General features: G+C 34.7%; 1 protein-coding gene across 1 annotated transcript; it reads right to left on the reverse strand.

Annotated features, from left to right (window-relative positions):
• Positions 1-629: 629 nt before the first annotated feature.
• SEM1 (SEM1 26S proteasome subunit) lies at positions 630-15103 on the reverse strand. The gene is made up of 3 exons (XM_084896435.1): positions 14908-15103; positions 4904-4997; positions 630-771 (listed from the first exon to the last, which is right to left on the reverse strand). Exons 1-3 carry the CDS (start codon positions 14981-14983, stop codon positions 729-731), a joined length of 213 nt encoding a protein of 70 aa, XP_084752561.1. The 5' UTR covers positions 14984-15103; the 3' UTR covers positions 630-728.
• Positions 15104-18903: the final 3800 nt, after the last annotated feature.

Below are 18903 nucleotides of genomic sequence, written 5' to 3' on the forward strand. Positions count from 1 at the left end.
ACTTAAATTATATTTCCAGTGCCCAATTTCTTTTAGTGTTTACACTACATCATGTTAAATAAATTTTACATTTTAAATTATTCAACTGCACCAGTGATTCTACTTCTAAAGAGTAACACATTCATGTCTGAAAATACTCCTAATAAAAGTGTTAACAGTCCCATTCTAAGTCTTATCAGAAAGAATCATTTACCAACCAAATTAAATCTCCCACTCAGAAAAGTATATTAAACAATTTAAAATGATTAATATCTTAAAACACAGGCTTTGAAGAATCATCTTAAAAATGTCAATAAATGTTTAAGCTTAATACAGATGAGATTAAGTTTAAAAGTAACTTAGAAGAATACCTTATGACTAATGTTTAATTGACATGGTTTAACTACTGAATTGGGGATATGGATTCTAGCCTCATTTCATTTTAACCTCTCTGAGCCTCAATTAACATTAAAACAAAAAATCATAATAGAAAATTTTATTCTCATTATATAACAAAGTCCTGGAAAATCATGAATACTATGAAAAAGTTAATTAGTAGAGGCCAAAAACAAGACTTCTAAACCAAACCAAAATTAGATCAAAACATTTACTTTTTGTGTTACAAAAGCAAAAATAAAGCCAAGCAAGTATTGAAATAAACATTTTTTAAGTTTATTCATCCTGGATCCTGTGCCCTAGAATTTAGTCAATAGTTCAACTTTAGGTTGCTTCAACACTTCTTCTGGATACTATGAGGTCTCCATCTTATAACCATGTTTCTCTAGTTCAGCTCTAAAATAAAACACAAAAATATAATTTCACTAGACATTCTTTATGATAGATTAAAGAAACAGGTGGGTTTTTTTAGAAATAATGCAATAAATTAAAAATGAACTAAATCTAGGCACCAATTAAAAATACTACCAAATTATTTTAGTCCCTAGAAATAAATCTATATAAGAAATTGGATATGAATGAACACAATGCTAATAAAATTTTAATTTCTCAGTATTTCATATTCCTTAATTTTCTGATAAACTATTTACAAAAGAAATATAAAAAACTACTATCTTCCAAATACCTTCCAAATACCATAAAATGTTGTTAATAATAAATATTTAAATAAAATTTAAGAATCATTAACCATATAGTTAACACAAGACATTGATATCAATCTTTAGGGACTTCATAATTATCACAATAGGTATTACTGTTACTTACACATAAAAGATGAGCAGATTGCTTTCCATATTTACATACACTGAGTGGCCAGATTATCATGATCTCTGAACACATAATCTGTACACTCAGTGTATATCCTATATAATAAAAGGCTAATATGCAAATTACCAGGAGTTCGACCAGCAGGCAGGCCGGCCAACCGCACATGTCCCCTTCCCCTGGCCAGGCTGGCCAGACCCCTCACCCCCTCCTGGCCTGGTCACCCCAATTACCCCCCATCAGCCTGATCGCCACCAACTGCCCCCTGCCAGCTTGGTCGCTCCTAATTGCTCCCCCCCCCCCCCCCCCCCCCCCGCCAGCCTGGTTGCCCCAAACTGCCCTGCTCCCCGCTGGCTTGGTCACCCCCAACTGGCCCCCTTGCCTGATTATCCCATTCAACCTGCTGTTCAGTCATTCATTTGGCTGTTTTGGTCGTGATGGCCCCTGGCTTTTTATATTTTAGGGTAAGTTATAAACTATTAAATGAGACTTTACTTTCCTAATTTTTAATATGAATGAAAAAAATCTCAAAAATTATATTGGAATACACAGTTTAAAAAGACATTTTTTATAATTTTAAATAATTTATTCAACCTGAAGTTTCTGAAAATGTCAACTGCAAAAGTTGATCAGCCTTACATAAAACATTTGCACAATATAGTTCAATAACAAATTTTGGCTATTTAAACTACCATTCCAAATATCACTAGCAACTTACCTGCCATAATTCTGATTTTATAACAGTTGACCACAAAATTATTTGAGGGCCAATCCATGATAAAACATAATACAAATGTAAAGTATTATTAATGTGCCCTACATCATTACATCCAATAAGACAAAGACATTTGTCTTCAAGTGTAATTTAGCTTAGCTACTATCATACTATCCAGTGTAAAAACAATGTAAAAAGCACAGATTGGCTCAGTGGATAGAGCGTCAGCCTGCGGACTGAAGGGTCCCGGGTTCTATTCCCCCGTCGGGGGCATGTACATTGGTTGCGGGCACGTCCCCAGTAGGAGGCGTACAAGAGGCAACTGTTCGATGTTCCTCTCTCATGGATGTTTCTGACTCTCTATCCCTCTCCCTTCCTCTCTGTAAAAAAATCAATAAAATATATTTAAAAAAAAAAAAAGCATGTGATGGGAATGATGTATAGTATTTATTATTCATTTCCTCAAACTCCTTCAATTTTCTAAAAATTTTAGTTACTTATAAATACTAACCTAAAGTCCATGACTAATATTAAGGCCAGAGATTATTCATATGAATCATCTTTCTTCTGCTCAGGTGTAGAGGACAGTATGGCCTAGTGGTAAAATGCTAGAGCAAGGGTATAAAGATCAGCACAAGTTTCTGATTCTACCTCTTCCTTTGCTAAACTTAATTAAAATGCTTCTTTTGCCCTCCCACCCAGGAAGTTTAAAATTATAATGCCTATCCTTCATGTTTCCTATTTAAAAATAAATTTTAAAAGTTTATTAAATAATAGTTTTCTGATGCCTTATACACAATTAGTGTACATTATTTACTTTTTCTTATCTTAACAACAATGATAAAAACAAAACAAAACACCCATCTGACTTCCTGACAGGAGGTAATAACCAATAACATTTCTAAATTGTTTACAAATACAAAATAATGATATACTTCCCTATTAGCTAAATTCTTAAAGAACATGAAAACTTCTTTGCTGAAATTTAGGATATATAATCAAAAGGAAAAGAAATCAAGGCCATTAATCACAAAACATAAAACAATATAAAGAGCCTGTTAAATGGAAAAATCCAGCAAAGAGAAGAAACGAGACACACATAATGAATATATACTATTTGAAACAAACACACAAAAAAACATCATTCTTTTTACAACAGAAGAAAACTAATAGCCACTAGTAGGTTTGGGAACATCTCTTATTATCCAAAAAAACGACTGTTATATGCCAGTGGCTATAGCTGACACAGTACTAGTAAATCAAGAACATAGTTTTTATGTAAAATGTGATGCAGGGTCAGAAAAATCTGATAATCCTACCTACTTCTGATATACAGAGAAACAAATATATCAGAAACAGCCAAAACAGGACTTTTAGTTACTTGGAGACACAGATACCGTTTTCTTTCTACTTCCACTTGCTAACAGTAATTACACTAAAAGAGAAAGAAACATGGAGAGTTTATGCTAGGCCGTAGCGAAGACAGATTTGGAGTTAACACTCAGGGAATATGACTGACTCTAAAATACAAACTGCCTCTCCAAAACAGATGTGATTAGGACCAAGTAGCATCAGGAGATAGAAAAGCATGTTTTCTGCCATGGTTTACAATACCACACTAAGGCATCAATGCATTTTACAAAGACTAGGAAGAGTATCTTTGCTGGAGACTTAAAGCAGAAATATAAATATTATCTGAGGCTATGCTGTCCAATATAGTATTCACACGTGGCAATTTAGTAAAATTAGTTTATTAAATGTAGTTCATTAGCTGCGCTAGCTACATTTCATTTGCTCAATAATCACATTAATGGGTTACAGAAGACTTCCATCACTACAATATGTTCTATTTGACAGAGCTGATGACATATGAATAACCTTGTGGGGAACAATACTCATGACTCAAACAGGGAAATAAAGAGAAATATATTATTCACTAATGGAGATACCAAGATTTATACACAATAAAATCCACAAACCTAAAGGCAGAAATACAACAGAGAACATAAGAGCACCGTGGAGGTATATTATGAAAACAACAAGCCACAAAGAACATATGGATAATATTCTATTTCCAACCAGTAAAAAGGCAAAATGTAGTAGTGACAAGAAATTTAATTAGGAATACATTTACTAAAAGTTCCAAATAATTTCGTAGCATGCAATAATGTCCTGATTTAATTTTTAAAAGAAAAGTGCCACTTTCTGACTAATAAAAGACAGAAGAGACATGGGAGAAATCTGACTTAAAGATGTTCTCCAGGTCACTAATCATCAGAGAAATGCAAATTAAAACCACAATGAGATATCACCTCATGCCTATCAAAATGGCTATCATCAATAAATCAACAAACAACAATTACTAGCCAGGATGTGGAGAAAAGGGAACACTCAGGAATGTGTTGGTGGGAATGTAGACTAGTGCAGCCACTGTGAAAAAAAGAGTGGAGTTTCCTCACAAAATTAAAAATGGAACCTTTTGACCCAGTGATCCCACATCTGGGAATATATCCAAAGAAACCCAAAACTCTAATTCAAAAGAATAAATGCACCTCTATACTCCTTGCAGCATTATTTACAACAACCAAGATCTGGAAACAGCCAAAGTACCCATCAGCAGATGAGAGGATAAAACTATGGTACATTTACACATTGGGATACTACGGTTCTAATTTCTACTGAGTTATTCAATATTGGCAGAAAATTAACTTCAACAGAATTAAACCCACAAGGATAAAAAAAAAATGCAAATATGCTTCTATTTAATCACTTTTGCCAAGAGCCTAGAAAGAACAAAAGTTCTAGGCACTTATACAAAGTACTCATATTTAGAAACACAAAAAATTAAGGCACTATGTCTTACTTTTCAGAATCCAAAAACATATTTCACAGATTAATTATCTTTTAAGAACTCAATTATCATATGTAGATGACACATTCTATGCTTACAATTAATACTGTTATATAAAAATCTGGCTTAAAGTTTACCTTAACTGATTGGAGAAGTCATCCTCTACATTGTCATCATCCCAATTATCCTCCCAGACATGTGCATCTTCATCTTCATCTAAACCAGTCCAGTCTGAAAACAGAAACAGATGCTGTCTAAACAGTTCTCATATATTATTTCCATAAATACAAGAACTTCAGAAACTTTGCCCCCAAAATTCTAACGATTCAAAACATCTAATACCATATATACTAAAATAAGAAATGGTAGTCTTCCTCTTTAAATCTCAACTTATGCTGTCACATGTTCTCTCAATTTTTTAATTTGCAGATAATCTAAAACAGAAGTTAATACACAAATTATATTTGCCATGAAGATTTATTTTAATTTCAGGAGGATATTTACTTTCCTGATTTCTCCTTGGGATAACTTGTATAAAGTCTATTTCACAATCTTTCAAAACATAGCACTAACAACGCTAAGGTAAGCTGAGTAACAGAAAGGTTATCAGCCTGAAATTCAAAACTGCTAAACATGAAAAAGGTAACTCAAACACAGATAATAAAAAGTAGACTAAATATTTTCTTAAATTTGATTGTAAATTATTTTAGAGAATGTCTTTATTTCTTAAGACATGCACACTGAAATATTTAAGAGTTAAGTGTTATTTTGTTGACAATTTACTTACAAATGGTTCTCAATATATATTTTATATATCATATATGCTAAACATGATAGAAATAAAGTAAACATTATACCTCTTTTTAAAACGAGGTTTAATTAACATATAATGTTATATTAGTTTTAGGTGTACAACACAATGATTTGATATTTATGTATATTGCAAAATGATCACAAGACTAGTTAATATCATCACTATACAGTTACTTTTTTTTCTTGTAGTGAAGACTTTTAAGATCTGCTCTCTTAGCACCTTTCAAATATGCAGTACAGCTTATTGACTAGAGTCATCATTGCTATATATGATATTCTCATGACTTATTTTATAACTGGAAGTCTATACTTTCTGACCCCTTCACTCAATTCACCACCACTATTTTAAACTTTTTTTCAGGGTTGAAAGTTTTAAAATTAAAATGTCAGAAAAATAGTTTTTTAAAAATCGGTTTGGAAATTACCTCCGGAAGCCTTCCATGTTTCCTTCTCCTCCTCCTCACTTTTAGAGATTAGATCCCTTCTTTTGTGTATATCTCTATCACAGCACTTACATACTAAACTATCATATTATGAGTCTGAGCTCAACAACTATATTTTATTTTTGATCTTAAACTCAAACAGTACCTGGCACATGTACAACAAATAGTTGTGAAACACACAGCAGAACTCTAAATCAGATCTTGTAAATTTTTGTTTGAACCCCTTCCCTTCAAAATCAGTAATTATGAATTATATTCTCTCTTAAATAGGTCCTAGCCATTATCTTCATCTTAATAGATACCTATCAGAAACATGGCTAAGAATATTTAAACCTAAAAAGAAAAATAATTAAATAACAAAACATATGAGGAGTTAGGCTTTTCTTATAATGCTTATATTTAGATTTAAACTATTCAGTAATGACACATACTGTAAATATTTTGTTACATTATGTATCAGCAAAAATTTTTAAATGTGATATGTCTTTGTTATGAATTAAGAAGTAACTCCAATTTACGTGGTCCCCCAAAGCAGAATCATGAGAGGCATCTTAGCTACTCTTTCTCCTTCAACTATCAGTCATCATCCTTTCCAACTCCCAACTATCTCCAGAGATTAGTCTCCCCCTCCCTATTCTTACTGCCACTATGTTAATTGAAGAGTAATTTTTCCCTTCATGGACTATTACTGTGGCCCTCTTTCTGTTTCCTCCTCTCCAATCTTACACAGTATATACCCACCCACCACAGATGCCTGAAACAACCACCGCCATTCCTGTGGATACTGTTCAACACCTCCCGGTAGGAATGGCATTTTATTAAATTTGTAATTCTAATGCCTACAGTTGGGTGTTGGGCACATAGTAAAAATTTAATAAAATGCTGAAGTTCCATTTAGAAACTATTCTTAAGTTCCCTTTGTGAGTTGTCAATATGAAGAAAACAGAGGTTAGTGATGGCTTCAGTAAAGCCAGAAGTACATAATTCAAGATAGAAGATATCAACAATATTATGTATTATAAATGAATTATGTAAAATTCTCAATTATACTTAAGACTGCTTCTGAGAAATATGATCACTTCATTCAATGATGAAATGGTAATGTGTCAAAAGATTCAAGCTAGAAATATAAAATAATAAGAATTTTTTTTTCCATATATCTCTGCTACCCTTTCTAAAACAATAAAGACACAGGTCCTCCAGGAATTTTTAATCTAATTATGACTCGATTCAAAACATTGATTTCAACATTGTTATTAGTTGACAAATTCACATGTCTTCAAGTTAGCTTTATTTCTTTTAACTTTGAGAGACTAAAAAAACAAAAAACAAATCAAAAAAAACTTGTTAATTTGTACCCAACTGCTTCAGAGTGGCAGAAACATATGTATTTCATAACTTTTTTGTAGAAGCCCCAATCCTTAATTCTAAAAAGGCTAAAAAAAGTAAAAATTCTTAACGTAATACAGAGATACTACTTTGAACAGCTGTGTGTGTGTGTTTTTTAATTTCAAGAGAAGTATAATTTTTAATTTATTTAGTTGAATTCTGATGGTCATTTAATGCATAAGGATAAAGTATCTCTTTCCTCCTTTAACAACCACCTAAAGGTACTTTAATGGCAAGAAAGGAAAAGAAAGAAGATAGAAATAAAGTCCCCCCAAAAAAGAAAATGCCTTATGAAAGAGGGGGGAAATTCTAGGTAGAACACACACAAATGGATAAAAAACAAAACAAAAAAAACCAAAAAAACAAACAACAACAACAACAAAAAACCTTGACACTAGTTCTATATTTTTTTGGTATTATTATACAGTATTTCATAATTATGACACTCTTGAGTATACAAGGATACAAAAAATGGAAAAGCTAGTTTAATTCATTAATCATCACATAAGTTTGAATATACTTTTAACCTTAATGTCTTATCCTAGGAGTAAGATGCACAGAAGCCCCATGCCATGCTATCCTTCCAACCACCATAGATGAAGAATTCAGGACAATAATTAACTGTTTGAACTACCACTTAAGTATTTTAAATTATTTAACAAGAGTACCATTAAGAAACATAGTGTTCACAGTGACAAAACAGAATCTATAATCTATTTAAGGTAGAAACTTTTAAGATTTTCTTTATTAACTAGGAATGTTAAGTAAAAAGTTTAAGTGACAGGGTATAAGAACGCTAAATGTTATTTTCAACACTTACAAATTCTCCATATGCATATATGTTAAAAATATGTAAGTTATATGTAAACTCTACTAAGTGAACACGTAACATAAACAAGCTGTGACTATTGTAATCTCTAGGATTTGGCTGACATCTCTTGCAATATATCTCTGAGTGAATTGTGTTTTAATTTTCAATTACAACATAACACTGATAATCATGCAATTTTATTTAATCACTTCATTTTAAAGCCTTAAACCCTGAAATACCTTTTTTAAAAGGTCAAAACAATAAAATCAAACAAGGATACCAGATTCATAGCTAATGCCTTCCTTCAACATGTGGATGAGTTATAAAGTATACATGTTGTCTTCAACATTAAATGCATTGCCAGGATTGTGATTAATCGTTTAAATAACGACATCTGTCTTTATTGACTTCAGTGTGCAGGCCTCCAGATGTATACTGGTAAAAAAAATTATCATATTTTAAGAAGTCAGAGTCAGAAATAACCAATAACATATGCCTAAATACATAAGTTTCTAGCAACTCTAAGTTATTTAGGACTTTATCTCCAAATATGGCTTTGTTAACATTTGTCAGTGAGAATTATATCTGTGACTAGCTTTAAATTTTAAAAATCTAAGCTATCAAAGATCCCATATACTTTAAGTATCACCTTGACATTAAAGAGGGAAAAGATTTTTCTCTCTCTGTTCTTAAGATTACTTATTCTCCCTACCCTTAAAAGTATGAAGGATACCATTTTGGAGAAAAGTAAAGAGGAAATTCAATTTATACCAAATAGTGTTGCAAATGTTCTAATCTATACCAGTTTTCAGGAGCATCAAATTATCATTCATTCTTTAATAGCAAAGCTACTCTGAATATAAACAAACTAATCTCCAAAAAAGATTCTTCAAGTAAAATAAGTTAAAACTTTTTTCTTAAATGTAACTTTTGTAGGTTATTGTGATACAAAAATATTTATACCCTAGAGATCTAATGTCTATATTCAGTGGCTAAGTAACCAATAGCTAGCATAGCACTACTGCACTACTATATTTTCTCTAACTAGAACCAAAAATGTCAAAGAGGAACTTCAGAGCAGCAACCTAAAACAAGTAATAAATGTTGGTACCAGACTTCTGGTGACCTTTTAGTTATTTGTTGCCAGGAGTCTGAAAAGAAGCTCAAAATAATTTATATAAACATTTATAATTGTTCTTATATTTTAACAAAAGGAAATTAAAACAATTCTTTTCATAATTTTTTTTTAAATATGTATCTGGCAAAATGATTCCACTAAAAAGTCATGTTGACTTCAGTTACCTTTGTTAATCAATGATTTTTAATTCCCTTTTAAAACATTCTCCAAAGCCATTACTCTCACTTATCTTTCCCAAAGCCTCATATCCTATACTCATCGTTTTCCTCATTCTGATCCTCCATACTACTGAAATAAGGGTATCCAATGTGAACACCATCTGTCATACATTAGACATGCCAAATGCAAAATCACAAACTTGATTTCTTCTTACTACCAACACTCCATTATCAAACTAGTTGCCAAAGCTCCCTTGTTGTTCTTCCATCACTCTCCTCACTTCTTTTCTAATAATAATCTATTTCAGGCCCTTACTCTTCACCTAAGCTATTAGCTTCCTTGACTCTATCTCTTTCCATCTTTTCAAATTGATTTTTCTGGGTTAATTTCCCCCAAACTGCTTATCTGAAGGAAAACACATACATATCAAACAAAAAAACCCATGTCCCACCTATCTAAGGATAAAGTCCAAACTGGTCATTTGGCTAAAGCCTTCCATGTTAGGCCCCAAACTATCTGCTTTGCAACCACTATTTCATAGCCACAATTTACACACTGATTTTTCCACCTCCAAGCATCTACTTCTTTGCCCTTCTTTTGGAAACCCCTTTCCTACATTTATGTATTTTGAAAACTGTTCAAATGCTGCTATCTCAGGTAGTACACATTTAGAAATATTTCCCCTTTTTCAACTGCTGTTGCACTTTATCAATTGATTAATCAACCTCCCCACTTCCTCAGCAGCAGCAATTGAAAGGAAACCAAAGGACCTCCTAACCAGAAGCATAACAGATAAAGACAGTCAAATGCAAAGCTACTATGGTTTAACTGAATGTAGGGTAAGGTAGGAGGAAAGGACTTGGAGACCCACATTCCAGATAAGCAACTGCAAAATACTGAAAGGCTCAAGCTTGGTATGAAAACTACTGATCCATCATCTCCACTGACATTTATATCATTAAGTCCAAAGACAAATATCTACCTAAGGAATCAAATTTGCTAAGTGCAGCCTCTAGTTAACTGTAACCTTGGTCTTTTCCTGAGCCGCAAATATAAAACCATAAGACTGCTGTGTATCTGAAACACTTAATATTGAAAAATTGTCAGTTAGTAGCATTCTCTCTCTGCACTACTCAGTGCTAGATTTAGAGGAAGCACTCAACAAATATATTTTTATCCAACGATTTAGTAATTTATTATATGCTAATCATTGCCAGGGAACTTGAAAGGTGATAAGAGATAAAAGAAACATGTCCCAGAACAAAGACAACACCATTTTTACGAAGCATTACACAAACAACAGAACACAAAACTGGGAAGGTAATTTATTTGATGAATTTTTAGTAACTCAGAAGAAAAATATAACTTTTAAGACTTTCATTTCCCCCCAAATGGTTTCACAGTCCACATCTTTTAATGAGTCATGTAAATTAGGATTGCTTATCGCTTGTTCATTCCACAGAATCAGTGAAAGAGCTAATCAAATAATTTTTCTAAGCAGTTTTTACTGCATAATATCCTGGTCACACCTCTCACTATCCCCTCTCAAACACCAATATCTTCATTTGGGAGATTTTCACTCTCCTGTATTTTTATATACCTCTGTCCATCTGTATACATCCTTAAACAATGTATGCTACTGTTCTATTATAACATTTTATGTAAATAATCACACTATTTTAAAAAGTACTTTTGGAAAAAATTAACAATATTTTTAACTTTAAAATTTTAATACTAGAAAATAAATTATCAAATAACCCATAAATTCAACAAACTTAATTGCGTATATACCTAAAATTAGAAATAAAATATTTGTCAAAAATAGTTCAAATTCTAAGTAAATTAAGTATCAAACATCACCCAAAATCCAAAGCCCTAAACAGATTGAGGAAAGAAGAGAAAGGGCTCTAGTATTCACTGAACACCAACTTTATGCCAAACTTTATGCTATGCACTTACACATATTATTGTTATGGACTGAATGTCTGTGTCCCCCAAGCCCCAAGATTCCTATGTTGAAGCCCTAACCCCTAATTTAATAGTACTTGAAGATGAGGCCTTTTGAAGGTAATCAGGATCCTATCAAGTCATGAGTGGAGTCCTCATGATGAAACTATTAATGCCATTATAAAAAAAAAAATTTAAAACACCAGAAAGCTTGCTGTCTTCACCGTGAAAGGGCATAGTGAGAAGCCAACAGTCTGAAAGCCAGAAAGAGGAAATGAATCAGCTAAAATCTTGATCTTAGACTTTGCAGGTTCTAGAAAAGTGACAAAATACATTGCTGTTGTTTAAGCCACTCAGAATATGGAATTTTGTTACGGCAGCTTGAGCAGACTAATACAACCATGCAATCCTTATATGATTCTAATTATTACTCAAATATATATGCATGCAACCAGCTGACCGGCTGACGAGCCAGTAGCTATGTCGCACACTGACCACCAGTGGGCAGATGCTTAATGCAGCAGCTGCTGAACTGTGGTCACTTGGCAGCAGCAGTTCTTGGGTAACGCACCTGGAATCAGAGAGGAGGGAGCCCAATTCTGGGGTGCATCACCTGAGAACCACCCTCTTGCAATCTGGGACCTCTTGGGGGATGTCAGAGAGCAGGTTTCGGCCTGATCTCCACAGGCCAGGCAGAGGGACCCCACCAGTGCATGAATGGGCCTCTAGTTATAAAGAAACTGGCAATTAAGAAGGTACAGTTCAATGAAAAACATAATGGTCACTCTCATACAAAGAAATCAATCCAAATCAAAATGATGCACTATTTTTCATCCATCAGGTCTACAATGCCTAAAATGTTTAATATGGAATACTAGAGGCTTGATGCACAAAATTTGTGCAAGGGCTCAGCCTTTGCAGCGGCAGCTTTGTCCAGAAGGATGTCAGGAAGGTCATTCAGCTCTCCGGTCTAATTAGCATATTATGCTTTTATTGTTATAAATAGGCAACCTAATGAGGAAAAAGATGAACTGTAGATTGGACTGTTAATTACTATAATCATTCTCAAAGGCAATTTGAAAATATACATCAAATTTCAAAATGTACCTGGTCCTGATGAGGTGTCAGAGCCCAAGCAGAGCTTGGAGAGGTAGCATTCCTATGGAGGAGTAGCACTACATGTCTTAGGCACGTTTTTACACATTAATGTAAAACAAGTAGAAGAAATGTTAAATATAGTTCTCTGTGTGTATTTAAAAAATATAAACACACAAAAATTATATGCATATGTATATATAACTTCTGGACAGATACTTAGTTTTGCTACTTATTGAAGTTTTTATTAGTAAATATTTGATTTCACCTCCTAAGTCAATTTTGTATCCAGAAAAATCTTACTAACTCAAATTAACATGTAAGAAAAACTGAATTATAAACCAAAGACACAGCCAGAAACCTGAACAAAACAAAGTAATTTCAAATGTTTTTGTCATTCTAAATGGAAAGTTTCCTAAATGAAAGTAGGTTCTACACATTCAAACCTGAAGACCACAAATATTTTGTAAGTTGAACAATAAATGGTGAATTACTTAATACTAATAAACCAGCCTATTGTGAAGGCCTTTTTCTTCACAAAAAAATATTCTTTGCTTTTCCTTTTACCTTTAATGAGATTTTTTTACTGTGTAACTACAAACATTTTAAACAAATTGCTGCTCACAGCATAAACATAAAACAGAAACAAACCACATATTCTGCAAAAGCTGGTAAGATGAAAGTTGCTGAGAAAAATAATGTATATTTATCATCAGGTACATAATTATCTCGAGATCCTTTTTAAGCAGTCAATTTTCAGCTACTTATTTTAAATATAGATTCACTCATTCAACAAGCATTTATTGACCATCTAAAAAGTACTAGGCACTTTGATAAATAAAGCTTGGTTGGGACTAACTTAATGGCAAGCTTTTCAAATCTTTGAGCTTCGGGATTGTGGTGATAATTAGACTAATTTAAATAAGTGCCTAATATTGCACCTTGTATATGATAAACAATGAATAAATGCTGTTTTGAAATATTAAATTTAAATAAGAAATGGATCCTGCTCTAAATAAGCCAGTTTTCTACTGCATAGTTAGTTCAAAGCTGGAGGACTATGAACCAACTTGAAAGTGAGGTAAAGAAAACATGTCTGACGATAAAGCTACTATCAAAACAGAAGGCAAACAATCCCCACAATGTATAATGAATCCCAGAATTGAAAAGAAACGTGCCTGGGCTAGTTTATGAATTTGTGTAGTCTGCACACTAATGTCTTCCTTCTTCCATTAAAAAAACAACTGAGAGTACTATATATACACAAAGAACAAATGTCCCAGCAGTGTGGTTTTATGATTTAATAGAATCACGATGGGTATAACTTAGGACAATTTTAGTGATGCAAAAAATTGCTTAATGTAACAAATGTGTACACCATTAACCACAATTCTTTCTACCACCTTCAGAAAGACTACCCAATAGTAACCTCCCTTTTCTTATGAGACAAATATCTATCCTAACTATAACAGTTAGCCAATAAAGTAAATAATTTTGGGGGAAAAAATCTAAGTAACCACAACGATCTAACAAACAAACAGAACCAAATCTAACCAAATCTACTAAATAAACAGCGAAGGAGTTTAAGAACTCTGGGGTCAAATGGGCCAGCTGCCCATCAATTCTTGCCAGTTATGTGACCCTGGGAAGTTTCTCAAACTGTTCCAAGCTTCAGTGTCTATCTGAAAAATTGTAAATATCAGTACCTTCTGGCTGGATTTGTGACAACGGATTCGTTCCTCTCAAAATATAGAATTTTAGGGTCCTAAAAAAAAAATCCTTACACTTAGATTAGTTCAAAGTTAAGTAATCAAACATGGGTGAGGAACAAGAGTAACACAATAACACGTGTAGTAGCTTAAGCCCCAACATCTGACCCTCCCATCCCACTGAACATTCAATCACACTTCATCATCGGTGATGCCCTACATAAGTCAGCAGCACTGGCCTGAGCAGAAACGACAACTCTGGAAGGGGTGAAGGCAAAGGAGGGCGGCTGAACCAAAGGACATAAAGGGAAAAAGAGACGGAGTCACGAACGAGGTAGCCGGCAGAAGAGGAAAAGGACCGACCATCGCGGACACCGGAGTCAGGGAGGGAGAGGGGGGGAGGTTCACCACGGCTCCTCCCAACGAGGAAGCAGAAGGCATTCAGCCTCCCCGGCGAGCCCGAAGCCCCCAAAGCCCCCGAAGCCCGGTGCGCGGAGGGTTGCGTTCGCAGAGCCTCCAGCGCCGGCCGCCGGGTCCAAACTTCCCGCGGGCGCCGCTGGGCCCGGCCCTCGCTGCCCCGCATCCTCCAACCCGAAGCCTGAGTCACCGTCCACGAGGCCGGGGCCCCGCCGCTCACCTTCCGCAGGGAACTCCTCGAACTCGTCGTCCTCCTCCAGGAGGCCCAAGTCTACCGGCTGCTTCTTCTCGGACATCGCGGCCCCTCCGCGCCCCCGACCCTCTCAGGCCAGCGGGAAAGTTGGACCCACGCGCCCTCACCCCTGGCCGCCGCGGCCGCCTCCGAGCGCGCTCTACCATAGAGTCGCGGGAGCAGAGCGGCAGGGGCGGCGCGAGGAATGCTGGGATACTGGAGGTCCGCCGCGGGCCTCCTGCGGGGTTAGCAGCCCTTCAGTTGGAAAGGCTGCTCATGTTCTGTCTGTGTTGTACCTCTGCGGCCTTAACGCGAGTCTCTGAAATGACAAACTGGATGTCAGGGTAGGTTTCCGTGACTGGAAAAGACTCATAATGTGTGTGTAAAAAAAAAAAAAAAAAAAAAAAATTTAAATCTGAGGGGTGAGGCCACCACCAAGATTCACGAACGGCCTGCTAAAATGCCGGGCCCTTAGCATAGGTTAGCTTCCTCCTTAAACCAATTCGCTAGGCACAGTACTAAATACATGCACATCCCAGAATATTCAGGTTTGGAAATGGCCAAAGGCATTCTTTCAGATAGTGTTAGACAGCCCAAATGCAGATTGGTTCACCTGACTGTAATCTCCAAGTTTTCCCATTCAGCGTTCCTCCATCTTGTAGTTACACTGTGGTGAATACCCGATTAATAGCAAGTGTAATAACTACCTTACAGGTCATTCCAAAATAATGCTACATTAAAGCGAAATACATATATCCTATGGCGTTCAGAATATGTCATTTTGAATTTTTTAAGATATCTAATATTTGGAATGTAGTGATCTACATAAAACTATCTCATTATATGTAATATAGTTGAATATTGCATAATATAATGAAATGTACATTAATAATTGTAAGTTTTGTTACATGTGTTTGTTTATGTGTTGAAATCCCATTTCTTCAACAGCATTAGTTTAGTCCATGTCCCAGGGACTGTGCTGGAAAGTCCAACATGTAGACAAGTAGCCCTCAAGTAGCTCATAGTCCACTCAGAGACATGGAAACAGTTGGGCCACAATGACACAATAATACATTTGGATCTCTATTTTCAACTAAAATGGCCTAAGAAGTGAACAAAGAGCATGAGTGTATGGAGAATGGAGCAACTAAGTGGAGCACATATTTGGATCAGAATTTGGAAACTAAAATTAGATGTAACTTTTAAGAAAATAAGATGACTCTTCATAATACTAACTTGTTTTGATTATTAAAAACATTGACAGTCTTCAAATTAAGTTCTAAGTATATGTAATTTGGTATGCTACATAAGTACCAAATTAATGAAAGAAGAAAGACTATGAGGAAAATCTGGAGTTGGTAATGAATGTAGACAGTAGAAATGCAGAAAGTATGTAGTATATTCTTCATATTAAAGTCCATCTAATGGCAGCATTTGCTAACCTTGATGAGCTCTCTTAAGAGATTTATATGCTCTATCACGCCTTCTATCATACATATTACATATACCACTAGAACCACACACCAAGTTGAAGCTTGGGGCAGGCAGTAGGATTTTGACATCAAAGAATAAAAATTAAATCACATATCTGAGCAGTCATCTTATGCAGAGATAAAAGATTTGCCCAAGGACAAGTTTATAGAGACAGAAATATTAATGACTGTAAGGAGATGGAACTAATTTCTAATATGATGATGATTGAGGATAGTAATGGCAGATAGTGATGATGTTGCAAAACAGAAGGAATATACTGAACACCACTGAAATGTACACTTCAAAATGGTGAATTTTATGTTATGTGAAGTATATTTTAATATTTAAAAATGTTATTAAAAAATTTGTCCAAGGAGTAAGAATCCCAAATTCTACTTCCTGGGCCTATTATTTGATTTATTAATTCTTAGGAAAAGAAAAAAGCAATAGCAATATAGTGATTTTCTTTCCTGAAACTGAATGTATTCCTTTTAATTGAGAAACGACCTCATGTTTAGTCCCCATTTATTTTATTTTATTATTTCATTAAATAAAAAATGCTGGAACCACTGACTGGATAACCTCTCATTTTAGCCATTGTGGCACATGGTTAAAATGAGCGACTTCTCATTTTCATGATTATGGCACAGGGAAAAACTTTGAGAAATGATAGCTATTAATGTGTGAGGCATTGAAGGCATTATTGCTTCATTACATTGAGCATATAAGAATACATATTCGATGGACCAGGCTATAAGTCCATGCTGAATTTCTACCAAAGAGGGATTTTAGGCAAATTCCTTAATTTCTCTAAAGTATATTTTTGTTACTTGCAGAGTTATAGAGAAAATTAAATGAGATTATATAATGTACATAGTGTAATGTGATCAATACATGTTAGTTATTATTAACTGTCTCAGATCTTTCATACCAGTCCTAAAAATTTCTAAATGTGGATTTTGTTTCTTAGATGACATCTTGGTGATACTTTGTGAGGTAGCCAGTCCCTCCACAAGTTAATAATAATATAAATAACCATAGCCAACATGTATTTAGTGCTTACTTTGTATCAGGCACTATGCCGCACCCTTTCTGTATATTTACTTATTGAATCTTCCTCACAACAGTCTTATTTAGTGAGTACTTAAAATTTAAATTTGTTTTATATTTGAGGAAAGTAAGTGGTGGAGCTATTATATCCTAAGGCCTTTGTTAAAGATAGGAAACCATCTCATTGTGTGGAAAGGCGAACAGTTCACACACAAATCTCCAGAATCATTTCTTTCTAACACTACTAAAGGTATACACCTGGGAAAATGGCAAAACATAAATGTAGACAGAAGTGCCCAGGTCAAACAGGTAGAATAAAGTAGAAATTCAAACCTTGGGGTTGACATAGTTCTCCATGGCTAGGAACCATCCACAATTCTAGTGAGAAGCATTGGAGTAAAAACTATGCCTTTACCTTCATATCAGATCATGTCAGTAATTGGTTGATTATATTAAACATCAAAGGAAATCAAATTAGTGGCAGATTTTATAGTAGATGATTCCATTTGTCTCAGGCAAATCTTTTCCTTTCTAGAAGTTGCATTTGAGATCCACATGGTATTAGTTACATCACAAATACATACCCAAATCTTTGTTTGCTGTGGAGTAACCATTCCATAAGTAGGCAGGATGGGTCGCATGAGGCTGACCTTTCTGTATCCATCTCTGTCCAGGAAGAAATGGTGAGGGGCTGCTTAATGGCTGATATCTGGAGAAAGGACCAATTTCAAAGGCATCTTCGTTTTGACTTCGGAAGGACACAGGTAATTAGCCGGCCATGAAAAACTGAGAATGCAATACTATGATGTCCTTTCAGGGACGATGAAAAGCTTAGGCTCCATAGTCACTCAGAGTAGAATCATCTACTTGAGTGACTTTGGTTGTGCTACTTATGGCCTTCTGTGCCAATGTTCTCCCAGTTCATCCATGTTGTTGACTAGCACAGAATTGCCTTCTTTTAAAAGGCTGAGTAATTAATCCATTGAATGTATAGATCACATTTTCTTTGTCCGTCACCTGTCAATGGACATTTAGGTTGTTTTCATACCTTGGTTATTGTAAATAATAATGCAGTGAGCATGGGAGCACAGATATCTTTTTAAGATCCTGATTTCAGTTCTTTTGGATAAATGATAAGGGATTGCTGGTTGTATTTTTTGAGACACTTTCATGCTATTTTCCCTAGTGGCTACACTATTTTACATCGTTACCAACAGTATATTAGAGTTGACAGATTCTCCACATCCTTACCAGTACATGTTACCTTTTAGGGTTTTGTTACATTTTGTTTTTGGTTGTTTGTTTTCTAATACCCGTTCTGATAGATATGAGGTGATATCTCATTGATTCACATTTACTTGGTGATTCATGATACTGAGTGTCTTTTGCACACTTGTTAGACACTTGTATGTCTTCTTGTGAGAAATGTCTATTCAAGTTCTTTGCCCATTTTCTAGTTGA

This window comes from Pipistrellus hanaki, assembly GCF_964339955.1.
Source record: "Pipistrellus hanaki genome assembly, chromosome: 10".
NCBI lineage: Eukaryota > Metazoa > Chordata > Mammalia > Chiroptera > Vespertilionidae > Pipistrellus > Pipistrellus hanaki.

Excerpts from the sequence above, each read along its gene's own strand:
- SEM1 (XM_084896435.1), bottom strand. The coding sequence starts at position 14,983 with ATGTCCGAGAAGAAGCAGCCGGTAGACTTGGGCCTCCTGGAGGAGGAC. Across the intron at positions 4,998-14,907 it reads CGAGGAGTTCCCTGCGGAAG|ACTGGACTGGTTTAGATGAA; the intron begins GTGAGCGGCGGG and ends TTCTGTTTTCAG. Across the intron at positions 772-4,903 it reads GACTTCTCCAATCAGTTAAG|AGCTGAACTAGAGAAACATG; the intron begins GTAAACTTTAAG and ends GTTTTATTTTAG.